We start from the raw sequence: 27,235 nt of genomic DNA on the forward strand, positions 1-27,235 counted from the left end.
GTAATTATGTAGATAATTACATGTAGATAATGTCCTCAAGTTCTGTATAACGATTAGTTATGTCTATAACTTCTGTTCCCTGAAGGAGAGGAACGAGGTACAACACATAAGTATGGGATATCACGCCCTCGCGTGTCCTGGCTGAAGAAACCTTTATTCACGCCTTTACGGCAGATGACGTGTGATGACACGCGCAAGGCCCCGCCCGCACATATAGCCGCTGCCATCACCGTCATCCCTCAGTTCGATAGCCGCTCTTCACCGAGCCAACTGCTCAGTGGGGCCACCCTGTGTTGTACCTCGTTCCTCTCCTTCAGGGAACAGAAGTTATAGACATAACTAATCGTTCCCTTTCAGTCGATTCACTCGGTACAACACATAAGTATGGGACCTATATACACGCCCCGCAGAGCAGCCACCGAACCGGAACGGGACCACCACATCCTTAGTGAGTGGTAGACCCAGCAGAAAGGACAGCATGAGCCACCGAAGGGGCTGTAACGTCCAACCGATAAAACCGCACAAAAGTGTGCGGCGACGCCCAATTAGCCGCTGCACAAATATCAGCCACAGGCACCCCTCTAAAAAGAGCCCATGAGGTCGCCATCCCCCTGGTGGAATGAGCTCCCACCCCGTGGGGCAACGCAAAACCTCCGGTGCTGTATGCCAGCGAGATAGCTTCTACAATCCAGTGGGACAGCCTCTGTCTGGACAGAGCTCTACCCCTATTCGGATTAGCGAAGCAGACAAACAACTGGTCACACAAACGCACATCCCGAGTGCGCTCAATGTAGGTGCGTAGCGCACGCACCGGACAAAGAGAATGCACCCTCCTCTGCTCCTCAGAGTCAAAAGGAGGGGAGCAAAAGCTCAGCAACTCAAACTCCATTGAACTATAAGATGCAGGCATGACCTTGGGAAGATAGGCGGCATTCGGACGCAATACGACCTTGCGGCCATCAGGAGAAAACTGTGTGCAGGCAGGATGCACAGACAGCGCATGAAGGTCCCCCACTCGCTTCGCCGAGGCCAAAGCGAGAAGTAATGCGGTCTTATACGAAAGAAGTTTCATATCTACCGACTCAACGGGTTCAAACGGAGGGCCACAAAGGGCCTCCAGCACCAAAGACAAGTCCCAAGCCGGGACACTGGACTTAAGCACGGGCCTCAGCCGGCGAACCCCTTTCAGAAAACGCACGGCGAGGGGATGTGCACCTGGTGTCACCCCGTCAAAACCGATATGACAAGCAGATATAGCCGCTAAATAAACCTTGATCGTCGAAAACGAAAGGCCTTTATCCAACAGCTCCTGCAGGAATGTCAAAACATCCACAATAGAGCACTGAAATGGGAGAGTGTGGCGGTCCTGGCACCATCGCTCGAAGGCTCGCCATTTGTAAGCGTACAAGCCTCTAGTAGACGAGGCCCTGGCGCTCTGAATCGTCGCTACCACACTAGGTGGCAGACCCTTAGCAACCAAGTTTAACCTCTCAGCAGGTAAGCATGAAGGTGCCACAGATCCGGGCGCGGATGAAACACTTCCCCCCCGCCTGAGAGAGGAGATCCCTGCGGAGAGGAAGCTGCCAAGGACTTGCTGCAAGCAGGCTGATTATTTCTGCATACCACGACTTCGCGGGCCACCAAGGGGCCACCAGGATCAGAGAGAGGGAATGCCGACGCACCCTCTCCAGAAATGGAGATATCATTTCCACTGGGGGAAATGCATACAGGAGCACGTCTGGCCATTGGTGCGCTAGCGCGTCCAAGCCCAAGGGTGCATCGTGGTCGATTATGGAGAAGTACAGGGGGCAGTGAGCATTCACCCTGGAAGCAAAAAGATCTATTTGCGCCTCGCCAAATAGATCCCAAATCTGAGCCACTATTGAAGGGTGTAACCTCCATTCTCTCACCAGAGGACCCCCCCTGGAGAGAAGGTCCGGCCCCAGGTTCAGGTGGCCCGGGACATGGGTGGCTCTTAGAGTCAGAAAATGAACACTGCACCATAACAGCAGAGAGCGAGACAGCTGCAACAGGGGAAGAGAGCGTGTTCCTCCCTGCCTGTTTATATAAGACACCACTGTTGAATTGTCCGTCCTGACTAAGACATGCTGGCCCTGCAGGACTGGACGGAAACGCTTTAGAGCTAAGAACACTGCTAACAGCTCTAAGTGGTTGATGTGCAGCTGGCGCTGAGCCGCGGACCAGATCCCTCTCACTGACGCACCCTCGCACAGCGCTCCCCACCCACTTAGGGAAGCATCTGTGGACACCACCTTGCGAAACAACACCCTCCCAATCCGAGAGCCCTGGTGCAGTAGCCCGGGCTCCCTCCAAGGACGGAGAGCTAGCATGCAAGACGCAGTCACCGGCAGCCTCCTCCGGAGGTGACGCGAAGCACACAAACGGTGAGAGAGAGTCCAGCGTTGAAACGCTCTCATTTTCAACAGCCCAAGCGGCACTACGGCGATCATAGATGCCATCATGCCCAACAAGCGCAATATCGTCTGGAAACGCAGTCTGCGTCCCAGCTGAAATTGAGCGAGGCAGCGATGAAACGCGGCCACTCTGTGCTCTGACAACCGTGCGCGGCTGGAAAGAGAGCATATTTCCAGACCGAGAAAAGCGATCTGTTGACCTGGGATTAGCGAGCTCTTCTGAAAGTTCACAGAGAACCCTAGTGTCTGAATGTGTGACAGAACCCGCGACAGCTGCGTCTCCGCCTGTTCTCTGGAGCAAGCCACGAGAGCCCAGTCGTCCAGGTAGGCCAAGATGCGGATGCCCCTCTTCCTGAGGGGCGCTAGCGCTGCCTCGGCACATTTCGTAAAGGTGCGGGGAGCGAGCGACAGCCCGAACGGCAGCACTAGGTATTCGTAGGCTACGCCCTCGAATGCAAACCTCAGAAACTGCCTGTGTTTCGGGTGTATAGCGACATGAAAATAAGCATCTGTTAGATCGATTGTCGCAAACCAATCTCCCGGGCCGACTGCACTCAGGAGCTGTCTGAGTGTTAGCATCCTGAACCTGTACGTTCGCAGGTACGTGTTCAAGACTCGCAGGTCGAGGATGGGACGAAGCCCTCCCCCTTTCTTCGGAATGACAAAATAACGGCTGTACCAACCTTTGTCCGTCTCCGAAGCGGGGACCACCCGTATTGCTCTCTTCTGTAATAGCGCCTGTATTTCCTCTCTGAGTACCAAGGCTGCCTCGGGGTTGACAATCGTGTTCACGACTCTTTGGAAACGAGGCGGCTTGACCCGGAACTGCAACCGGTAACCCATGGCAACGGTTTGCAGCACCCACGGAGAGGGGGCGCAAGCGCGCCACTGAGGGAAGTGAGCAGCCAGCCGGCTGGCCTGCAGCACTGACGGCGGGGCGCCGTCGCCCCCCAGTGTGTCTGCAGGGGACTGCATCCCCTGCCTGACCTGGCTCATTTCGCCTGCAGGTTGAGCATTTGAGATTGTTTGAGAGTAAACAACACTCTTTATTGATTGCAACATGGGAACATGTACATTTATACATTTTGTTGGGTGCACCTTTTCCGGGGCATAACAATGAAAAACAGCGGGAACACTCGATGTGGCCGCTTGAACATTCAACACATCTGAACCGTGTGCAGGGGTTATGTGCTTGGGAGACCGCGATAGGGAAGTGCAGCGCCTTCTGGGGCTGACAACCTGAACAGAACTTAAGCGGCACCTCTTGTGCGGCAACAGAGGGGTAAGAGCAGCGTCTCCCTGCTGCCGGATCCCTTCCCCACTCGCAATCACAGCTAGGAGGGCTGAGGCTTCTTCCTCCTGGGCGTCGGGTCCCGTCGGGGGCCCGGGGGAGGGCCTTTGCCCCAGGCCGACTGGCGTGGAGCTCGGGCCGGAGTACGTGCTCTCGCCGGCGGCCCTCCCACTCCAGCAGTGGGCGCCGGTCTCTTGCCAGCTGTCAGAGGAGCGGCGGGCCTGTGAGAGCTAGCAGTGGGCTTGGGCTGGGGCTGGCGTCTGGGGATGATGTCGCGCAGAGCTTCCGTCTGCTTCTTCCTCAGATCGAATCTAGCCTGAATGGCTTCAAGTGAATGTCCGAATAACCCAGCCGCAGACACTGGTGCGTCCAGATACACAGCTCTGTCTCTATCAGGGACGTCGGAGAGGGTCAGCCACAGGTGCCTCTGCGCCACCACTGTCGAAGCCATCCCTCTGCCCAGGGAGAGCGCTGCACAGCGAGACGCACGGAGGATGTAATCCGTGGTGACTCTAACCTCGTTAAGAAGAGGTGACAGCGGGCTGTCCTCCGGAACCAGCGATCCAAGCTCCGCCAGGCACATTGCTTGGTACGTCTGGAGCATGGTGACGGAGCTCATGGCTCGAGCGGTGCCGGCCTGAGCCCGATAAATCTTCTCCAGCTGCGAGGCCGAGAATCTGCAGTGCTTGGACGGCAGAGTTGCGGGGCCACCGACACCATGGTTATGGGACGGGGCCAGATAGGCAGCCAGAGACGGCTCCATAGGGGGTGGGTTAGCTAAACCAGCTCCCTCGGCGCCGTCCAATTCCATGTACTGTCCATAGCCGGGCACAGTGACGCGGGTAGACAGAGGTTTGTCCCATGACGCTGTTAGCTCGCAGAGAAAGTCTGGGAACATGGGGAGGCAGTTTTTGGCCGTTGCGGGCTCCGGTGGAAGGAAAAAACCCGCAAACCGCGACGGCTTCCGAGCTGGTGGAGGAGAGGGCCAGTCCACCTGCAGCTTCTCAGCGGCACGGCGAAACAGGGAGAAAAGAGAGGTGTCATCGTGGCCGACCGGCGCAGCAGCGGCGGCATATTGGGTCGACAATGAGCTCTCCTGCTCATCCTCCGACAAACCATGGATGTCCAGGCCGATGTCCAGCACGTCATCGTCTTCCTGGGGAGCGCTGGCGGGCTTCAACCCAGGCTGAAGCCCGTCAGCGCTCCTGCATGGTTCCGGTCCGTCATCGGCTAACCCGTCAACGTATTCCATGTGGTCAGCCCAGCTAATCGCGGGGACATCGACCTGAAAATTTTCGTCTTCGGACTCGGACGAAGCCGGGGCTCCAGACTCGGAAAGAAGAGGGTCATGCCGTGCGACAGCCGAGCGTCCCAGCACTCTTTCCACAAACGTCACCCGTCTTTCCAGGGTCGAGCGTCGGAGCTGGCGACAAAACGCACAAGCTTCGGGCTCCGTCAACGCTCTCCTAGCGTGGACGATCCCCAGGCAGACAGGGCAGGCATCGTGCTGGTCGCTGTCGTGCAAAGAGAAACCGCATCCCTGAGGACAGGGGCGAACAGAAGATTTCTGCTTTGCTCGCTTCGGTTTGGAGTCCATTCCCAAAACGCAAAGCGAAACGCTGCACAAGAAAAACTTGAAAATAGCGCTCCGCGGGCAGCCTACGCACCAGCTGGGCGGTGGAGGCTAACACCAACAGGGGCAGTTAAGCTAGGTTCAAGTTGGCAGACAACGGAGCTAACTAGCAGTAGCTAGCTAGCCCAACTCAGCAGAGGTGTTCTCAGCGAGGTGAAGAGCGTAAGAACTGAGGGATGACGGTGATGGCAGCGGCTATATGTGCGGGCGGGGCCTTGCGCGTGTCATCACACGTCATCTGCCGTAAAGGCGTGAATAAAGGTTTCTTCAGCCAGGACACGCGAGGGCGTGATATCCCATACTTATGTGTTGTACCGAGTGAATCGACTGAAAGGGAACCACTTTTTCCTCTCTCTGTGTTTGTTTCTCGTTCGTTGTTGTGTGTGTGTTTGCGTGCATTTGTCTCTTTCAAACAGGTGCCGGTCCTCACCTCTGCAGTGCTGCCGTCTCCTGTAGCGCTGCATGGTTCTAAGCTAAGTTTCCTTTCCTTTTTCTGTTCTCTCAGATTTGTCCTCAGGTTTGAAGTGTCTGTGTTGTGCAGCTGGTCTGGTCTGTCTCTAGACAGTTCAGGCTTCACCCACTAGTTAAATGGTGGAGGCTCACAGCGACATACTCAACACACAAGTTTCTGAACTCTGCATGAGGGTTTCTCCGACGAAGTGAGGGCCGTGAGGCACAGCTCCCCGTCCCCCGGTGACCCTGCTAGGTCCACCTTCTTAGGGAAACCCTCTGCAGAGGAGCTGACAGAGCCAGGAACTTGTGAGTTGCGTGTGTCCACTCAGGCATCATTCATGCTTGTTCTGTAGGCAGTTCCTGTCAGAAGGAGGAGGCGCGGCAGGAGCGTCGGGAGGCGGAAGACGGTGCCTCAGTGCCTCTCTCCTTCTGACATTGTTAAAGAAAACACAACAAATTTGTAATTATGTAGATAATTACATGTAGATAATGTCCTCAAGTTCTGTATAACCACTTTTTCCTCTCTCTGTGTTTGTTTCTCGTTCGTTGTTGTGTGTGTGTTTGCGTGCATTTGTCTCTTTCAAACAGGTGCCGGTCCTCACCTCTGCAGTGCTGCCGTCTCCTGTAGCGCTGCATGGTTCTAAGCTAAGTTTCCTTTCCTTTTTCTGTTCTCTCAGATTTGTCCTCAGGTTTGAAGTGTCTGTGTTGTGCAGCTGGTCTGGTCTGTCTCTAGACAGTTCAGGCTTCACCCACTAGTTAAATGGTGGAGGCTCACAGCGACATACTCAACACACAAGTTTCTGAACTCTGCATGAGGGTTTCTCCGACGAAGTGAGGGCCGTGAGGCACAGCTCCCCGTCCCCCGGTGACCCTGCTAGGTCCACCTTCTTAGGGAAACCCTCTGCAGAGGAGCTGACAGAGCCAGGAACTTGTGAGTTGCGTGTGTCCACTCAGGCATCATTCATGCTTGTTCTGTAGGCAGTTCCTGTCAGAAGGAGGAGGCGCGGCAGGAGCGTCGGGGGGCGGAAGACGGTGCCTCAGTGCCTCTCTCCTTCTGACATTGTTAAAGAAAACACAACAAATTTGTAATTATGTAGGTAATTACATGTAGATAATGTCCTCAAGTTCTGTATAACCACTTTTTCCTCTCTCTGTGTTTGTTTCTCGTTCGTTGTTGTGTGTGTGTTTGTGTGCATTTGTCTCTTTCAAACAGGTGCCGGTCCTCACCTCTGCAGTGCTGCCGTCTCCTGTAGCGCTGCATGGTTCTAAGCTAAGTTTCCTTTCCTTTTTCTGTTCTCTCAGATTTGTCCTCAGGTTTGAAGTGTCTGTGTTGTGCAGCTGGTCTGGTCTGTCTCTAGACAGTTCAGGCTTCACCCACTAGTTAAATGGTGGAGGCTCACAGCGACATACTCAACACACAAGTTTCTGAACTCTGCATGAGGGTTTCTCCGACGAAGTGAGGGCCGTGAGGCACAGCTCCCCGTCCCCCGGTGACCCTGCTAGGTCCACCTTCTTAGGGAAACCCTCTGCAGAGGAGCTGACAGAGCCAGGAACTTGTGAGTTGCGTGTGTCCACTCAGGCATCATTCATGCTTGTTCTGTAGGCAGTTCCTGTCAGAAGGAGGAGGCGCGGCAGGAGCGTCGGGGGGCGGAAGACGGTGCCTCAGTGCCTCTCTCCTTCTGACATTGTTAAAGAAAACACAACAAATTTGTAATTATGTAGATAATTACATGTAGATAATGTCCTCAAGTTCTGTATAACCACTTTTTCCTCTCTCTGTGTTTGTTTCTCGTTCGTTGTTGTGTGTGTGTTTGTGTGCATTTGTCTCTTTCAAACAGGTGCCGGTCCTCACCTCTGCAGTGCTGCCGTCTCCTGTAGCGCTGCATGGTTCTAAGCTAAGTTTCCTTTCCTTTTTCTGTTCTCTCAGATTTGTCCTCAGGTTTGAAGTGTCTGTCTTGTGCAGCTGGTCTGGTCTGTCTCTAGACAGTTCAGGCTTCACCCACTAGTTAAATGGTGGAGGCTCACAGCGACATACTCAACACACAAGTTTCTGAACTCTGCATGAGGGTTTCTCCGACGAAGTGAGGGCCGTGAGGCACAGCTCCCCGTCCCCCGGTGACCCTGCTAGGTCCACCTTCTTAGGGAAACCCTCTGCAGAGGAGCTGACAGAGCCAGGAACTTGTGAGTTGCGTGTGTCCACTCAGGCATCATTCATGCTTGTTCTGTAGGCAGTTCCTGTCAGAAGGAGGAGGCGCGGCAGGAGCGTCGGGGGGCGGAAGACGGTGCCTCAGTGCCTCTCTCCTTCTGACATTGTTAAAGAAAACACAACAAATTTGTAATTATGTAGATAATTACATGTAGATAATGTCCTCAAGTTCTGTATAACCACTTTTTCCTCTCTCTGTGTTTGTTTCTCGTTCGTTGTTGTGTGTGTGTTTGTGTGCATTTGTCTCTTTCAAACAGGTGCCGGTCCTCACCTCTGCAGTGCTGCCGTCTCCTGTAGCGCTGCATGGTTCTAAGCTAAGTTTCCTTTCCTTTTTCTGTTCTCTCAGATTTGTCCTCAGGTTTGAAGTGTCTGTGTTGTGCAGCTGGTCTGGTCTGTCTCTAGACAGTTCAGGCTTCACCCACTAGTTAAATGGTGGAGGCTCACAGCGACATACTCAACACACAAGTTTCTGAACTCTGCATGAGGGTTTCTCCGACGAAGTGAGGGCCGTGAGGCACAGCTCCCCGTCCCCCGGTGACCCTGCTAGGTCCACCTTCTTAGGGAAACCCTCTGCAGAGGAGCTGACAGAGCCAGGAACTTGTGAGTTGCGTGTGTCCACTCAGGCATCATTCATGCTTGTTCTGTAGGCAGTTCCTGTCAGAAGGAGGAGGCGCGGCAGGAGCGTCGGGGGGCGGAAGACGGTGCCTCAGTGCCTCTCTCCTTCTGACATTGTTAAAGAAAACACAACAAATTTGTAATTATGTAGGTAATTACATGTAGATAATGTCCTCAAGTTCTGTATAACCACTTTTTCCTCTCTCTGTGTTTGTTTCTCGTTCGTTGTTGTGTGTGTGTTTGCGTGCATTTGTCTCTTTCAAACAGGTGCCGGTCCTCACCTCTGCAGTGCTGCCGTCTCCTGTAGCGCTGCATGGTTCTAAGCTAAGTTTCCTTTCCTTTTTCTGTTCTCTCAGATTTGTCCTCAGGTTTGAAGTGTCTGTGTTGTGCAGCTGGTCTGGTCTGTCTCTAGACAGTTCAGGCTTCACCCACTAGTTAAATGGTGGAGGCTCACAGCGACATACTCAACACACAAGTTTCTGAACTCTGCATGAGGGTTTCTCCGACGAAGTGAGGGCCGTGAGGCACAGCTCCCCGTCCCCCGGTGACCCTGCTAGGTCCACCTTCTTAGGGAAACCCTCTGCAGAGGAGCTGACAGAGCCAGGAACTTGTGAGTTGCGTGTGTCCACTCAGGCATCATTCATGCTTGTTCTGTAGGCAGTTCCTGTCAGAAGGAGGAGGCGCGGCAGGAGCGTCGGGGGGCGGAAGACGGTGCCTCAGTGCCTCTCTCCTTCTGACATTGTTAAAGAAAACACAACAAATTTGTAATTATGTAGGTAATTACATGTAGATAATGTCCTCAAGTTCTGTATAACCACTTTTTCCTCTCTCTGTGTTTGTTTCTCGTTCGTTGTTGTGTGTGTGTTTGTGTGCATTTGTCTCTTTCAAACAGGTGCCGGTCCTCACCTCTGCAGTGCTGCCGTCTCCTGTAGCGCTGCATGGTTCTAAGCTAAGTTTCCTTTCCTTTTTCTGTTCTCTCAGATTTGTCCTCAGGTTTGAAGTGTCTGTGTTGTGCAGCTGGTCTGGTCTGTCTCTAGACAGTTCAGGCTTCACCCACTAGTTAAATGGTGGAGGCTCACAGCGACATACTCAACACACAAGTTTCTGAACTCTGCATGAGGGTTTCTCCGACGAAGTGAGGGCCGTGAGGCACAGCTCCCCGTCCCCCGGTGACCCTGCTAGGTCCACCTTCTTAGGGAAACCCTCTGCAGAGGAGCTGACAGAGCCAGGAACTTGTGAGTTGCGTGTGTCCACTCAGGCATCATTCATGCTTGTTCTGTAGGCAGTTCCTGTCAGAAGGAGGAGGCGCGGCAGGAGCGTCGGGGGGCGGAAGACGGTGCCTCAGTGCCTCTCTCCTTCTGACATTGTTAAAGAAAACACAACAAATTTGTAATTATGTAGATAATTACATGTAGATAATGTCCTCAAGTTCTGTATAACCACTTTTTCCTCTCTCTGTGTTTGTTTCTCGTTCGTTGTTGTGTGTGTGTTTGTGTGCATTTGTCTCTTTCAAACAGGTGCCGGTCCTCACCTCTGCAGTGCTGCCGTCTCCTGTAGCGCTGCATGGTTCTAAGCTAAGTTTCCTTTCCTTTTTCTGTTCTCTCAGATTTGTCCTCAGGTTTGAAGTGTCTGTGTTGTGCAGCTGGTCTGGTCTGTCTCTAGACAGTTCAGGCTTCACCCACTAGTTAAATGGTGGAGGCTCACAGCGACATACTCAACACACAAGTTTCTGAACTCTGCATGAGGGTTTCTCCGACGAAGTGAGGGCCGTGAGGCACAGCTCCCCGTCCCCCGGTGACCCTGCTAGGTCCACCTTCTTAGGGAAACCCTCTGCAGAGGAGCTGACAGAGCCAGGAACTTGTGAGTTGCGTGTGTCCACTCAGGCATCATTCATGCTTGTTCTGTAGGCAGTTCCTGTCAGAAGGAGGAGGCGCGGCAGGAGCGTCGGGGGGCGGAAGACGGTGCCTCAGTGCCTCTCTCCTTCTGACATTGTTAAAGAAAACACAACAAATTTGTAATTATGTAGGTAATTACATGTAGATAATGTCCTCAAGTTCTGTATAACCACTTTTTCCTCTCTCTGTGTTTGTTTCTCGTTCGTTGTTGTGTGTGTGTTTGTGTGCATTTGTCTCTTTCAAACAGGTGCCGGTCCTCACCTCTGCAGTGCTGCCGTCTCCTGTAGCGCTGCATGGTTCTAAGCTAAGTTTCCTTTCCTTTTTCTGTTCTCTCAGATTTGTCCTCAGGTTTGAAGTGTCTGTGTTGTGCAGCTGGTCTGGTCTGTCTCTAGACAGTTCAGGCTTCACCCACTAGTTAAATGGTGGAGGCTCACAGCGACATACTCAACACACAAGTTTCTGAACTCTGCATGAGGGTTTCTCCGACGAAGTGAGGGCCGTGAGGCACAGCTCCCCGTCCCCCGGTGACCCTGCTAGGTCCACCTTCTTAGGGAAACCCTCTGCAGAGGAGCTGACAGAGCCAGGAACTTGTGAGTTGCGTGTGTCCACTCAGGCATCATTCATGCTTGTTCTGTAGGCAGTTCCTGTCAGAAGGAGGAGGCGCGGCAGGAGCGTCGGGGGGCGGAAGACGGTGCCTCAGTGCCTCTCTCCTTCTGACATTGTTAAAGAAAACACAACAAATTTGTAATTATGTAGGTAATTACATGTAGATAATGTCCTCAAGTTCTGTATAACCACTTTTTCCTCTCTCTGTGTTTGTTTCTCGTTCGTTGTTGTGTGTGTGTTTGTGTGCATTTGTCTCTTTCAAACAGGTGCCGGTCCTCACCTCTGCAGTGCTGCCGTCTCCTGTAGCGCTGCATGGTTCTAAGCTAAGTTTCCTTTCCTTTTTCTGTTCTCTCAGATTTGTCCTCAGGTTTGAAGTGTCTGTGTTGTGCAGCTGGTCTGGTCTGTCTCTAGACAGTTCAGGCTTCACCCACTAGTTAAATGGTGGAGGCTCACAGCGACATACTCAACACACAAGTTTCTGAACTCTGCATGAGGGTTTCTCCGACGAAGTGAGGGCCGTGAGGCACAGCTCCCCGTCCCCCGGTGACCCTGCTAGGTCCACCTTCTTAGGGAAACCCTCTGCAGAGGAGCTGACAGAGCCAGGAACTTGTGAGTTGCGTGTGTCCACTCAGGCATCATTCATGCTTGTTCTGTAGGCAGTTCCTGTCAGAAGGAGGAGGCGCGGCAGGAGCGTCGGGGGGCGGAAGACGGTGCCTCAGTGCCTCTCTCCTTCTGACATTGTTAAAGAAAACACAACAAATTTGTAATTATGTAGGTAATTACATGTAGATAATGTCCTCAAGTTCTGTATAACCACTTTTTCCTCTCTCTGTGTTTGTTTCTCGTTCGTTGTTGTGTGTGTGTTTGTGTGCATTTGTCTCTTTCAAACAGGTGCCGGTCCTCACCTCTGCAGTGCTGCCGTCTCCTGTAGCGCTGCATGGTTCTAAGCTAAGTTTCCTTTCCTTTTTCTGTTCTCTCAGATTTGTCCTCAGGTTTGAAGTGTCTGTGTTGTGCAGCTGGTCTGGTCTGTCTCTAGACAGTTCAGGCTTCACCCACTAGTTAAATGGTGGAGGCTCACAGCGACATACTCAACACACAAGTTTCTGAACTCTGCATGAGGGTTTCTCCGACGAAGTGAGGGCCGTGAGGCACAGCTCCCCGTCCCCCGGTGACCCTGCTAGGTCCACCTTCTTAGGGAAACCCTCTGCAGAGGAGCTGACAGAGCCAGGAACTTGTGAGTTGCGTGTGTCCACTCAGGCATCATTCATGCTTGTTCTGTAGGCAGTTCCTGTCAGAAGGAGGAGGCGCGGCAGGAGCGTCGGGGGGCGGAAGACGGTGCCTCAGTGCCTCTCTCCTTCTGACATTGTTAAAGAAAACACAACAAATTTGTAATTATGTAGATAATTACATGTAGATAATGTCCTCAAGTTCTGTATAACCACTTTTTCCTCTCTCTGTGTTTGTTTCTCGTTCGTTGTTGTGTGTGTGTTTGTGTGCATTTGTCTCTTTCAAACAGGTGCCGGTCCTCACCTCTGCAGTGCTGCCGTCTCCTGTAGCGCTGCATGGTTCTAAGCTAAGTTTCCTTTCCTTTTTCTGTTCTCTCAGATTTGTCCTCAGGTTTGAAGTGTCTGTGTTGTGCAGCTGGTCTGGTCTGTCTCTAGACAGTTCAGGCTTCACCCACTAGTTAAATGGTGGAGGCTCACAGCGACATACTCAACACACAAGTTTCTGAACTCTGCATGAGGGTTTCTCCGACGAAGTGAGGGCCGTGAGGCACAGCTCCCCGTCCCCCGGTGACCCTGCTAGGTCCACCTTCTTAGGGAAACCCTCTGCAGAGGAGCTGACAGAGCCAGGAACTTGTGAGTTGCGTGTGTCCACTCAGGCATCATTCATGCTTGTTCTGTAGGCAGTTCCTGTCAGAAGGAGGAGGCGCGGCAGGAGCGTCGGGGGGCGGAAGACGGTGCCTCAGTGCCTCTCTCCTTCTGACATTGTTAAAGAAAACACAACAAATTTGTAATTATGTAGATAATTACATGTAGATAATGTCCTCAAGTTCTGTATAACCACTTTTTCCTCTCTCTGTGTTTGTTTCTCGTTCGTTGTTGTGTGTGTGTTTGTGTGCATTTGTCTCTTTCAAACAGGTGCCGGTCCTCACCTCTGCAGTGCTGCCGTCTCCTGTAGCGCTGCATGGTTCTAAGCTAAGTTTCCTTTCCTTTTTCTGTTCTCTCAGATTTGTCCTCAGGTTTGAAGTGTCTGTCTTGTGCAGCTGGTCTGGTCTGTCTCTAGACAGTTCAGGCTTCACCCACTAGTTAAATGGTGGAGGCTCACAGCGACATACTCAACACACAAGTTTCTGAACTCTGCATGAGGGTTTCTCCGACGAAGTGAGGGCCGTGAGGCACAGCTCCCCGTCCCCCGGTGACCCTGCTAGGTCCACCTTCTTAGGGAAACCCTCTGCAGAGGAGCTGACAGAGCCAGGAACTTGTGAGTTGCGTGTGTCCACTCAGGCATCATTCATGCTTGTTCTGTAGGCAGTTCCTGTCAGAAGGAGGAGGCGCGGCAGGAGCGTCGGGGGGCGGAAGACGGTGCCTCAGTGCCTCTCTCCTTCTGACATTGTTAAAGAAAACACAACAAATTTGTAATTATGTAGATAATTACATGTAGATAATGTCCTCAAGTTCTGTATAACCACTTTTTCCTCTCTCTGTGTTTGTTTCTCGTTCGTTGTTGTGTGTGTGTTTGTGTGCATTTGTCTCTTTCAAACAGGTGCCGGTCCTCACCTCTGCAGTGCTGCCGTCTCCTGTAGCGCTGCATGGTTCTAAGCTAAGTTTCCTTTCCTTTTTCTGTTCTCTCAGATTTGTCCTCAGGTTTGAAGTGTCTGTGTTGTGCAGCTGGTCTGGTCTGTCTCTAGACAGTTCAGGCTTCACCCACTAGTTAAATGGTGGAGGCTCACAGCGACATACTCAACACACAAGTTTCTGAACTCTGCATGAGGGTTTCTCCGACGAAGTGAGGGCCGTGAGGCACAGCTCCCCGTCCCCCGGTGACCCTGCTAGGTCCACCTTCTTAGGGAAACCCTCTGCAGAGGAGCTGACAGAGCCAGGAACTTGTGAGTTGCGTGTGTCCACTCAGGCATCATTCATGCTTGTTCTGTAGGCAGTTCCTGTCAGAAGGAGGAGGCGCGGCAGGAGCGTCGGGGGGCGGAAGACGGTGCCTCAGTGCCTCTCTCCTTCTGACATTGTTAAAGAAAACACAACAAATTTGTAATTATGTAGGTAATTACATGTAGATAATGTCCTCAAGTTCTGTATAACCACTTTTTCCTCTCTCTGTGTTTGTTTCTCGTTCGTTGTTGTGTGTGTGTTTGCGTGCATTTGTCTCTTTCAAACAGGTGCCGGTCCTCACCTCTGCAGTGCTGCCGTCTCCTGTAGCGCTGCATGGTTCTAAGCTAAGTTTCCTTTCCTTTTTCTGTTCTCTCAGATTTGTCCTCAGGTTTGAAGTGTCTGTGTTGTGCAGCTGGTCTGGTCTGTCTCTAGACAGTTCAGGCTTCACCCACTAGTTAAATGGTGGAGGCTCACAGCGACATACTCAACACACAAGTTTCTGAACTCTGCATGAGGGTTTCTCCGACGAAGTGAGGGCCGTGAGGCACAGCTCCCCGTCCCCCGGTGACCCTGCTAGGTCCACCTTCTTAGGGAAACCCTCTGCAGAGGAGCTGACAGAGCCAGGAACTTGTGAGTTGCGTGTGTCCACTCAGGCATCATTCATGCTTGTTCTGTAGGCAGTTCCTGTCAGAAGGAGGAGGCGCGGCAGGAGCGTCGGGGGGCGGAAGACGGTGCCTCAGTGCCTCTCTCCTTCTGACATTGTTAAAGAAAACACAACAAATTTGTAATTATGTAGGTAATTACATGTAGATAATGTCCTCAAGTTCTGTATAACCACTTTTTCCTCTCTCTGTGTTTGTTTCTCGTTCGTTGTTGTGTGTGTGTTTGTGTGCATTTGTCTCTTTCAAACAGGTGCCGGTCCTCACCTCTGCAGTGCTGCCGTCTCCTGTAGCGCTGCATGGTTCTAAGCTAAGTTTCCTTTCCTTTTTCTGTTCTCTCAGATTTGTCCTCAGGTTTGAAGTGTCTGTGTTGTGCAGCTGGTCTGGTCTGTCTCTAGACAGTTCAGGCTTCACCCACTAGTTAAATGGTGGAGGCTCACAGCGACATACTCAACACACAAGTTTCTGAACTCTGCATGAGGGTTTCTCCGACGAAGTGAGGGCCGTGAGGCACAGCTCCCCGTCCCCCGGTGACCCTGCTAGGTCCACCTTCTTAGGGAAACCCTCTGCAGAGGAGCTGACAGAGCCAGGAACTTGTGAGTTGCGTGTGTCCACTCAGGCATCATTCATGCTTGTTCTGTAGGCAGTTCCTGTCAGAAGGAGGAGGCGCGGCAGGAGCGTCGGGGGGCGGAAGACGGTGCCTCAGTGCCTCTCTCCTTCTGACATTGTTAAAGAAAACACAACAAATTTGTAATTATGTAGATAATTACATGTAGATAATGTCCTCAAGTTCTGTATAACCACTTTTTCCTCTCTCTGTGTTTGTTTCTCGTTCGTTGTTGTGTGTGTGTTTGTGTGCATTTGTCTCTTTCAAACAGGTGCCGGTCCTCACCTCTGCAGTGCTGCCGTCTCCTGTAGCGCTGCATGGTTCTAAGCTAAGTTTCCTTTCCTTTTTCTGTTCTCTCAGATTTGTCCTCAGGTTTGAAGTGTCTGTGTTGTGCAGCTGGTCTGGTCTGTCTCTAGACAGTTCAGGCTTCACCCACTAGTTAAATGGTGGAGGCTCACAGCGACATACTCAACACACAAGTTTCTGAACTCTGCATGAGGGTTTCTCCGACGAAGTGAGGGCCGTGAGGCACAGCTCCCCGTCCCCCGGTGACCCTGCTAGGTCCACCTTCTTAGGGAAACCCTCTGCAGAGGAGCTGACAGAGCCAGGAACTTGTGAGTTGCGTGTGTCCACTCAGGCATCATTCATGCTTGTTCTGTAGGCAGTTCCTGTCAGAAGGAGGAGGCGCGGCAGGAGCGTCGGGGGGCGGAAGACGGTGCCTCAGTGCCTCTCTCCTTCTGACATTGTTAAAGAAAACACAACAAATTTGTAATTATGTAGGTAATTACATGTAGATAATGTCCTCAAGTTCTGTATAACCACTTTTTCCTCTCTCTGTGTTTGTTTCTCGTTCGTTGTTGTGTGTGTGTTTGTGTGCATTTGTCTCTTTCAAACAGGTGCCGGTCCTCACCTCTGCAGTGCTGCCGTCTCCTGTAGCGCTGCATGGTTCTAAGCTAAGTTTCCTTTCCTTTTTCTGTTCTCTCAGATTTGTCCTCAGGTTTGAAGTGTCTGTGTTGTGCAGCTGGTCTGGTCTGTCTCTAGACAGTTCAGGCTTCACCCACTAGTTAAATGGTGGAGGCTCACAGCGACATACTCAACACACAAGTTTCTGAACTCTGCATGAGGGTTTCTCCGACGAAGTGAGGGCCGTGAGGCACAGCTCCCCGTCCCCCGGTGACCCTGCTAGGTCCACCTTCTTAGGGAAACCCTCTGCAGAGGAGCTGACAGAGCCAGGAACTTGTGAGTTGCGTGTGTCCACTCAGGCATCATTCATGCTTGTTCTGTAGGCAGTTCCTGTCAGAAGGAGGAGGCGCGGCAGGAGCGTCGGGGGGCGGAAGACGGTGCCTCAGTGCCTCTCTCCTTCTGACATTGTTAAAGAAAACACAACAAATTTGTAATTATGTAGGTAATTACATGTAGATAATGTCCTCAAGTTCTGTATAACCACTTTTTCCTCTCTCTGTGTTTGTTTCTCGTTCGTTGTTGTGTGTGTGTTTGTGTGCATTTGTCTCTTTCAAACAGGTGCCGGTCCTCACCTCTGCAGTGCTGCCGTCTCCTGTAGCGCTGCATGGTTCTAAGCTAAGTTTCCTTTCCTTTTTCTGTTCTCTCAGATTTGTCCTCAGGTTTGAAGTGTCTGTGTTGTGCAGCTGGTCTGGTCTGTCTCTAGACAGTTCAGGCTTCACCCACTAGTTAAATGGTGGAGGCTCACAGCGACATACTCAACACACAAGTTTCTGAACTCTGCATGAGGGTTTCTCCGACGAAGTGAGGGCCGTGAGGCACAGCTCCCCGTCCCCCGGTGACCCTGCTAGGTCCACCTTCTTAGGGAAACCCTCTGCAGAGGAGCTGACAGAGCCAGGAACTTGTGAGTTGCGTGTGTCCACTCAGGCATCATTCATGCTTGTTCTGTAGGCAGTTCCTGTCAGAAGGAGGAGGCGCGGCAGGAGCGTCGGGGGGCGGAAGACGGTGCCTCAGTGCCTCTCTCCTTCTGACATTGTTAAAGAAAACACAACAAATTTGTAATTATGTAGATAATTACATGTAGATAATGTCCTCAAGTTCTGTATAACCACTTTTTCCTCTCTCTGTGTTTGTTTCTCGTTCGTTGTTGTGTGTGTGTTTGTGTGCATTTGTCTCTTTCAAACAGGTGCCGGTCCTCACCTCTGCAGTGCTGCCGTCTCCTGTAGCGCTGCATGGTTCTAAGCTAAGTTTCCTTTCCTTTTTCTGTTCTCTCAGATTTGTCCTCAGGTTTGAAGTGTCTGTGTTGTGCAGCTGGTCTGGTCTGTCTCTAGACAGTTCAGGCTTCACCCACTAGTTAAATGGTGGAGGCTCACAGCGACATACTCAACACACAAGTTTCTGAACTCTGCATGAGGGTTTCTCCGACGAAGTGAGGGCCGTGAGGCACAGCTCCCCGTCCCCCGGTGACCCTGCTAGGTCCACCTTCTTAGGGAAACCCTCTGCAGAGGAGCTGACAGAGCCAGGAACTTGTGAGTTGCGTGTGTCCACTCAGGCATCATTCATGCTTGTTCTGTAGGCAGTTCCTGTCAGAAGGAGGAGGCGCGGCAGGAGCGTCGGGGGGCGGAAGACGGTGCCTCAGTGCCTCTCTCCTTCTGACATTGTTAAAGAAAACACAACAAATTTGTAATTATGTAGATAATTACATGTAGATAATGTCCTCAAGTTCTGTATAACCACTTTTTCCTCTCTCTGTGTTTGTTTCTCGTTCGTTGTTGTGTGTGTGTTTGTGTGCATTTGTCTCTTTCAAACAGGTGCCGGTCCTCACCTCTGCAGTGCTGCCGTCTCCTGTAGCGCTGCATGGTTCTAAGCTAAGTTTCCTTTCCTTTTTCTGTTCTCTCAGATTTGTCCTCAGGTTTGAAGTGTCTGTGTTGTGCAGCTGGTCTGGTCTGTCTCTAGACAGTTCAGGCTTCACCCACTAGTTAAATGGTGGAGGCTCACAGCGACATACTCAACACACAAGTTTCTGAACTCTGCATGAGGGTTTCTCCGACGAAGTGAGGGCCGTGAGGCACAGCTCCCCGTCCCCCGGTGACCCTGCTAGGTCCACCTTCTTAGGGAAACCCTCTGCAGAGGAGCTGACAGAGCCAGGAACTTGTGAGTTGCGTGTGTCCACTCAGGCATCATTCATGCTTGTTCTGTAGGCAGTTCCTGTCAGAAGGAGGAGGCGCGGCAGGAGCGTCGGGGGGCGGAAGACGGTGCCTCAGTGCCTCTCTCCTTCTGACATTGTTAAAGAAAACACAACAAATTTGTAATTATGTAGATAATTACATGTAGATAATGTCCTCAAGTTCTGTATAACCACTTTTTCCTCTCTCTGTGTTTGTTTCTCGTTCGTTGTTGTGTGTGTTTGCGTGCATTTGTCTCTTTCAAACAGGTGCCGGTCCTCACCTCTGCAGTGCTGCCGTCTCCTGTAGCGCTGCATGGTTCTAAGCTAAGTTTCCTTTCCTTTTTCTGTTCTCTCAGATTTGTCCTCAGGTTTGAAGTGTCTGTGTTGTGCAGCTGGTCTGGTCTGTCTCTAGACAGTTCAGGCTTCACCCACTAGTTAAATGGTGGAGGCTCACAGCGACATACTCAACACACAAGTTTCTGAACTCTGCATGAGGGTTTCTCCGGCGAAGTGAGGGCCGTGAGGCACAGCTCCCCGTCCCCCGGTGACCCTGCTAGGTCCACCTTCTTAGGGAAACCCTCTGCAGAGGAGCTGACAGAGCCAGGAACTTGTGAGTTGTGTGTGTCCACTCAGGCATCATTCATGCTTGTTCTGTAGACAGTTCCTGTCAGAAGGAGGAGGCGCAGCAGGAGCGTCGGGGGGCGGAAGACGGTGCCTCAGTGCCTCTCTCCTTCTGACATTGTTAAAGAAAACACAACAAATTTATAATTATGTAGATAATTACATGTAGATAATGTCCTCAAGTTCTGTATAACCACTTTGTCCTCTCTCTGTGTTTGTTTCCCGTTCGTTGTTGTGTGTGTTTGCGTGCATTTGTCTCTTTCAAACAGGTGCCGGTCCTCACCTCTGCAGTGCTGCCGTCTCCTGTAGCGCTGCATGGTTCTAAGCTAAGTTTCCTTTCCTTTTTCTGTTCTCTCAGATTTGTCCTCAGGTTTGAAGTGTCTGTGTTGTGCAGCTGGTCTGGTCTGTCTCTAGACAGTTCAGGCTTCACCCACTAGTTAAATGGTGGAGGCTCACAGCGACATACTCAACACACAAGTTTCTGAACTCTGCATGAGGGTTTCTCCGACGAAGTGAGGGCCGTGAGGCACAGCTCCCCGTCCCCCGGTGACCCTGCTAGGTCCACCTTCTTAGGGAAACCCTCTGCAGAGGAGCTGACAGAGCCAGGAACTTGTGAGTTGCGTGTGTCCACTCAGGCATCATTCATGCTTGTTCTGTAGGCAGTTCCTGTCAGAAGGAGGAGGCGCAGCAGGAGCGTCGGGGGGCGGAAGACGGTGCCTCAGTGCCTCTCTCCTTCTGACATTGTTAAAGAAAACACAACAAATTTATAATTATGTAGATAATTACATGTAGATAATGTCCTCAAGTTCTGTATAACCACTTTGTCCTCTCTCTGTGTTTGTTTCTCGTTCGTTGTTGTGTGTGTGTTTGTGTGCATTTGTCTCTTTCAAACAGGTGCCGGTCCTCACCTCTGCAGTGCTGCCGTCTCCTGTAGCGCTGCATGGTTCTAAGCTAAGTTTCCTTTCCTTTTTCTGTTCTCTCAGATTTGTCCTCAGGTTTGAAGTGTCTGTGTTGTGCAGCTGGTCTGGTCTGTCTCTAGACAGTTCAGGCTTCACCCACTAGTTAAATGGTGGAGGCTCACAGCGACATACTCAACACACAAGTTTCTGAACTCTGCATGAGGGTTTCTCTGGCGAAGTGAGGGCCGTGAGGCACAGCTCCCCGTCCCCCGGTGACCCTGCTAGGTCCACCTTCTTAGGGAAACCCTCTGCAGAGGAGCTGACAGAGCCAGGAACTTGTGAGTTGTGTGTGTCCACTCAGGCATCATTCATGCTTGTTCTGTAGACAGTTCCTGTCAGAAGGAGGAGGCGCGGCAGGAGCGTCGGGGGGCGGAAGACGGTGCCTCAGTGCCTCTCTCCTTCTGACATTGTTAAAGAAAACACAACAAATTTATAATTATGTAGATAATTACATGTAGATAATGTCCTCAAGTTCTGTATAACCACTTTGTCCTCTCTCTGTGTTTGTTTCTCGTTCGTTGTTGTGTGTGTTTGCGTGCATTTGTCTCTTTCAAACAGGTGCCGGTCCTCACCTCTGCAGTGCTGCCGTCTCCTGTAGCGCTGCATGGTTCTAAGCTAAGTTTCCTTTCCTTTTTCTGTTCTCTCAGATTTGTCCTCAGGTTTGAAGTGTCTGTGTTGTGCAGCTGGTCTGGTCTGTCTCTAGACAGTTCAGGCTTCACCCACTAGTTAAATGGTGGAGGCTCACAGCGACATACTCAACACACAAGTTTCTGAACTCTGCATGAGGGTTTCTCCGGCGAAGTGAGGGCCGTGAGGCACAGCTCCCCGTCCCCCGGTGACCCTGCTAGGTCCACCTTCTTAGGGAAACCCTCTGCAGAGGAGCTGACAGAGCCAGGAACTTGTGAGTTGCGTGTGTCCACTCAGGCATCATTCATGCTTGTTCTGTAGGCAGTTCCTGTCAGAAGGAGGAGGCGCAGCAGGAGCGTCGGGGGGCGGAAGACGGTGCCAAATAAAGAAGAGTCACCTGGTTATTACAACCACATCCCTGAATCTCTAACAGAGAGTGATGAAGAGCCGCTCCTTCACACTGTTCCCGAAAAGTACAGAAAGGTTGGACTTGCTACGTTTCACCCTGGTGTTCATAGAGATACAGTTAAATATGACATGTAACAATTTCTAGAGTGTTGCTACAAGCTTTGATTTCCCAAACATGTGACGAAGATGTGTTTGTTGTGCTTCAGGTGACAATTAAATACTCTAAACGTGGACGGGAAGATTTTGACTTCAAACATTACAACAGGACGTTGTTTGCTGGCCTGGAGCCGCAGATTCCCAACGCCTACTGTAACTGCATGATCCAGGTAAGAAGCTGAAGATTCACAATGTGTACATTTAATTTTTAATATGAGACAATTTGTCAAATGTTCCATGGGTCTTTTATGTTTGCATCTTAGGTGTTATACTTCCTGGAGCCAGTTCGCTGCCTTGTTCAGAATCATTTGTGCCACAAGGAGTTTTGTTTGGCTTGTGAACTCGGCTTCCTCTTCCACATGTTGGATTTGTCACAAGGAGATCCATGTCAGGTAAGTTTCTTTCTTTCTTTGTTTTCAATCTGTTGGGAATTGCAAGGCTCTTACTTTGAAATCTCATTTTGTTGTGACTGCCCAAAGTAACCTCTAATGTCTTCTTCCTTAAGGCCAGCAACTTCCTCAGAGCACTTCGAAACGTCCCTGAAGCCAAAGAGATGGGCCTGATCCTCTCAAACTATGAGGAGACGACAGGAACAGTCGAGCTAGGTCGCTTAATCCAGAGATGGAATCACTTCATCCTCTACCAGCTCTTCCAGGAGACACAGGAGCAGGAGGATCCACGGGCCTACAGGACGACCAGGAGTAGGTAAAACACATTGTTGTTGACCTGCATTCTTACTGGACACTGTCCCAGTCTTATCATTATGTTTGTTTATAAATGCAGAGTTTTCCTTCTGGTTTCTGAAACTGTGATTTGTGTTTGTGTTGCAGTTCTCTGGGCTCCCCTGGCGACTCTGTCATTAGAGAGCTGTTTTGTTCTGAAGTTGAGAACCGCAGCCCGTGTCTCTGTGGCATAGAAACAGTCTACTCCTCCCTCATGTTGCTGTTCAACATGCATTACCCTGACTCTCAAGGTGAGTCTGAGAGCACTGAGAGCATGGATATCTGTGACTGTGAATTACTCTGTCTTTGAAACTTGAACTATTAATGATTACATAATGGTTTGAATTAATTTAGTTTTTGAATGAGCAGAGGGAAATATCTGCTTGATTTGATGTATACACTGATATTCATTGTACTTTGACACTTCAGGAGAAAGAATAAAGGAGCACGACTTTGCTGAGATCCTGAAGAAAAGCATCTGCCTGCAGCAGAGATCTCACACATGGTGTGGAAACTGTGACAAGTATCAGCCCACAGTGAGTTACAGCTTTCATTCACTCATAATGACAATTCATTTATGGTTGATTGTTACCTGTTGTGCAGGGTAATCATTTCTTTGTGTTACACTGTAGGTGCAGACACGCAACATTCGACGTCTCCCAGATGTTTTGGTGATAAACTGTGAGGTGAACAGCAGCAAAGAGGCCGAATTCTGGAAGGTTCAGGCCGAGGTAAGCCACTGATTCACTGTGTTTAAATACAGTTAAAAGAAAGTAATGATTTATCTGTTCATTATTTACATGATTGCCCATGTTTCTGTTTTTATAGTACACCTTCAACAAATCCATGCAGAAGACAGATCAGGATCAGCGTCACGTGTGGATCCCCGCCACTCTCAAGATGTCCCTCAGCAAAAGTCAGAGACTGGAGATCAGCAGCTGGCCTGAGGGCGAGGAGGTGAGGACTTTAGATTTTCAGCTGATCTTTGCACTTGAAGAAATAACTGAGTAACTTTTCATCACCAAGTTAAAATTTCACTTCAAGATTAAAACCATATTTCCAGGAGCAATATTTTTAAAACATTATTACACTAATCTGTAGATATTGAACTATAGGTTGGTTTTAGTGTTTTTGTTTCTGTAACACATGAATTTTGTGAAATGAAAAAGTTTATCTTACAATTATTTGCACTTTCTGTTACTAGTTAAGTGCTGCTGAACAGGCGGAGGGAGCTTCTCTGTATGACTTGGTGGCGACGGTGCCGCACATCCTGGACGCTGGCGCGGGTGGTAATCTGGTCGCACACATCAAAGTGGGTGAGACCTACCATCAAAGAAAAGAGGTGAGCGACGCTTAGATAAGAAAAGTTTGACATCTGCTGACTACAAAAAGTTTCATTTTTAACATTCAAAATGATTTTATTATTTCAGGGAGTCTCTCGCCAGCAGTGGTACCTCTTCAATGACTTCCTCATTGAGCCGATTGAGCAGGTAAGGATCCTAGATAAGATTCCTGCTTGTTTATTCATGCTAACTTTAATGTGTGCAGTCATTTAAAAATGTTTCTCCTTTTGTTTTCAGACTGAGGCTGCACAGTTTGATGTGAGCTGGAAAGTGCCAGCCATCCTGTGTTACGCCAAGAGAAACTACCACACCAAATACGACCTCCGCAGTGAGTGTCAGCACAATCAGTCTGAAGTCAAATCCGACTTATATCGGACTGAGAAGCAGAGCAAGACAGACGCCACTTTCATCCCACTCACAGTCAGTGAGATGCCGCAGGCTGGTGACCTGGTGGGGCTGGACGCTGAGTTTGTAAAGCTCAGTGAGGTAAGTCTGGCTATGATACCATCATTTATTATAATATAGGATCAAAAACAATTTTAAATATTCCTAGTACATATTTTCAGTAGTTCAGCTAATCTGACTCAAGTATTTAAAACAAATTTGACCCCTGAATGTGTGCGTTTGCAGGAGGAAGCAGTGCTGCATAGCGACGGCACCAAATCGACCATCACGCCCAGTCAGATGTCTGTGGCCAGGATCACCTGTGTGAGGGGTCAGGGGCCCAACGAGGGGGTCCCCTTCATCGATGACTACATCTCCACTCAGGAGCAGGTGAGAAGCTGCAGAGAGAAAAGACCACGATGACCTGAAAGAATGAATATATAATGTTTCAAGGATCCACCCGCTAACTTGTCAATTTGTTCTTCCAGGTGGTCGACTATTTGACAAAATACTCTGGAATCGAACCTGGAGACCTGGATGCCACAGTATCCTCTAAGGACGTGACCACGCTGAAGTCGACCTACCTGAAGCTACGCTTCCTCATCGATGCAGGAGTTCGCTTCGTCGGCCACGGCCGGCAGAATGACTTTCGTGTCATTAATTTAGTGGTACGTTATTTCATCAGTTTTAAATTTCAAATTAGTTCATATCGTTTAAAGATGTGATTTTTTTTTATAGATGTGCTTTGATTTTAATGTTTTTTATTTTCTGTTTCTTAAGGTTCCCAAAGATCAAGTTATCGACACTGTGCACCTCTTCCGATTGCCCTACAAGAGGATGATTTCTCGGAAATTCCTTGCTTGGTATTTTCTTGGTAAGTTAGTAGAAACAAAAAAAACAAAATCAAATCCAAATAATCCAAATATGAGTCTGTAATCGAATTAAATCACATTATTACAGCGAGAGGGATTAGGATCCAAATATGTAAACTGGATAATCCGCTCATGTTACCGAAGTCAGTATAGTTCATGATGTTTTAGTTGTCATCAAACTCATCTTGGAATTAAATCTGAACAACAAAGTATTTAGAGGCTTTTTTGAGTTCATGCACTAAAGCGTACGTGTCAATTCCTCATATCCACACTGTAATCTGAAGCTGAACACTTTCATTTTAATCATTCCTGACCTTTTTTTCATGTCCACAGGCCTCAACATCCAGGGAGAAACCCACGACAGCACGGAGGACTCATGCACGGCCCTGAAGCTTTACAGGAAGTACCTGGAGCTGTATCAGGAAGGAGGGAATCATTACGTGACGAAAGTGCTCTACGAAGTCTACGACAAAGGCTTCCAGCTGAACTGGAAAGTCCCGGATTCGGACATGAGATAGTCCGTCTGAGTGGACTGAATGCACTCTCCTTCCATCCACGGGTGCTGCTGTGCTTCCCTCTGTGATGGGACTGTGAGCAACACCATGACCTGAGGATGCTCGGGCTGCTTATTTTGTATCATATTTTATAGTTATTTGCTTTGAGTCAGTGACTCAGTTGTTTTTATCATATCTAAATATAAGCTTTTTATTTCAGAGAGGTTTACAGGGGGGAAAGTGATCATTCAAAATATGAATTTGAAGCATTTTGTTTTTGTTTTAAAGGAAAAAGTCAAACTTGTTGCATGTAAATGAAGTCATCCTGAGCACTGTAAAATGTTTGTTGTTTGATACCAGGAAGTGGAGAATGTGCACGAATCCATGAAAATCTTGATTAAAACAGATTCCAACCACAATGAATTTAGTTTGTTTTTTTTCACCAGATTCTGTGAAATCTGTTGCACTGTTCATTTTCCAGCTAACTTTTTGCAGCTTTCTCAGAATTCAGATCAACGTTCAATTTTTCAAAAGCTGTTATTTCTCTTCTATAAATGACACATTTAGCAAGTTTGAAAAAATTGTCCTCAATATTTCACCTCGACATCTTTAAAATGCTCTAACTGGTAAGGACTGTGCTTCAAGTGCAGCATTTACAGCCACCACCAAAAGTAGTAACTATACTTTAATAGACGTGCTTCATTTAATAAAGCTTTAAGTCACATTTGAACGATTTTTTGATATAATGGTGCCCTCTGCTGGATAATATGCACACTCTTACCGTTCACTCTTACAGTTGTTTTTAAAGGTTTATGTCATTATTTTCATTGTTTTTCGGCTTGTTTTGTTTTGGGAACCATAAAATGAAATTGTTTGAACTCCTTGTCTGGTCTTACCAACAACTCTACAAGTAAAACTAAACATACAGTTAGTAATGATCCAGGAGATATGTTAAAAAACTACACAACACAGTTATTTCAATGTTCCACGAAAGAATGTGTAAATCTACACAGAGTATAGTAATCCTGTTCAGCTGGATATGTGGAGGTCAGGGATGAATGTGTTGTGTAGTCTCAATAATATTAAAGCAATAGTGTGATCACAATACTGATAACTGGGAGGCTTAAAAACGAGCTATTACAGTCTCAGAAATATTGTAATATCGACAATAATACTAAAATAAATCAGTACGAATATTGTTGTCAATATGTGGCGAGTAAGACAGTCAAGGCCTTTGAACCAGTTCAAGGCTCCGAAATCAACAGATTCTGTGAGAGAGAGGAAGCATTTTTTCAGGGGTATAAAAGTCCAAAGAAAGTTGTAACCTTTTCCGTGCCAGAGTATTGTTTAAACTTAAAAGTCAGTCAGAAGTCACCAAACACTCGGGACTCTTCAGAAGATCGTGAAGTAGACTTATAACACTACGAATGGCTGGTGTGAAGCTGATATCCAGGTCCAGATTTAGTAAGTAGAAATTTCCTTGGGGTGATGCACAGTGCGCTAATTCATGTGATTCATATACGAAGATGTAAATATTTAATTTCAACAATTCCCAGCCAAACGCAGCGCAAAGCAGCGGCTTACACATGAGCACATCCGCATCCACAGCAACAACCAACATAACCACAAGTAACAGTAAATAATAAATATTGAATGTTACTGAGCAGCACACAAGTCCGACAACACACACCTGTGTGCGTGTAGATCCATATATTCACAAGGGTTCTCCGTGTAACTGTCTAATAGTAGGTGTGGGGAGCCCTGCCCCCCAGGACATGAAGCAGGAATGGAGGAGATCAAGGCCCCAGACATCTACAAGCCCCCCAGAGCACGAGAGCAGTGTAGCAAAGTAACTGCGCGAATTGCTCGTTATTTTCTGCAGGCTGTGTGAGGCTGTGTCTTACTGGAGTCTGACACCGACAAGGTCACACTAACAGCTGCATTTTGATATTTGAATATCGTGGTTATGTTTTGACTCAGAGAAGAAAAAAAAACGAAGTAGACGAAAATCGCTCCAA

The 27,235-nt window shown here is 49.4% G+C and overlaps 1 protein-coding gene across 1 annotated transcript; it reads left to right on the plus strand.

Annotated features, from left to right (window-relative positions):
- Positions 1 to 5,535: 5,535 nt before the first annotated feature.
- LOC112431288 (PAN2-PAN3 deadenylation complex catalytic subunit PAN2-like) lies at positions 5,536 to 25,629 on the plus strand. The gene is made up of 16 exons (XM_076878397.1): positions 5,536 to 5,541; positions 21,160 to 21,321; positions 21,453 to 21,572; positions 21,666 to 21,794; positions 21,908 to 22,107; positions 22,233 to 22,375; positions 22,554 to 22,660; positions 22,757 to 22,855; positions 22,953 to 23,081; positions 23,329 to 23,466; positions 23,555 to 23,614; positions 23,705 to 23,953; positions 24,098 to 24,241; positions 24,340 to 24,519; positions 24,632 to 24,725; positions 25,057 to 25,629. The coding sequence occupies exons 1-16, from the start codon at positions 5,536 to 5,538 to the stop codon at positions 25,239 to 25,241; spliced, it is 2,145 nt and encodes a 714-aa protein (XP_076734512.1). The 3' UTR covers positions 25,242 to 25,629.
- The last annotated feature ends 1,606 nt before the right edge of the window (positions 25,630 to 27,235 follow it).

Source organism: Maylandia zebra, linkage group LG20 (genome assembly GCF_041146795.1).
Source record: "Maylandia zebra isolate NMK-2024a linkage group LG20, Mzebra_GT3a, whole genome shotgun sequence".
NCBI lineage: Eukaryota > Metazoa > Chordata > Actinopteri > Cichliformes > Cichlidae > Maylandia > Maylandia zebra.

Bases quoted from the DNA above. Each gene is read 5' to 3' on its own strand.
- LOC112431288 (XM_076878397.1), top strand. The intron at 22,856-22,952 runs GTAAGCCACTGA...CTGTTTTTATAG, and splicing joins TCTGGAAGGTTCAGGCCGAG to TACACCTTCAACAAATCCAT. The intron at 23,082-23,328 runs GTGAGGACTTTA...TTCTGTTACTAG, and splicing joins GCTGGCCTGAGGGCGAGGAG to TTAAGTGCTGCTGAACAGGC.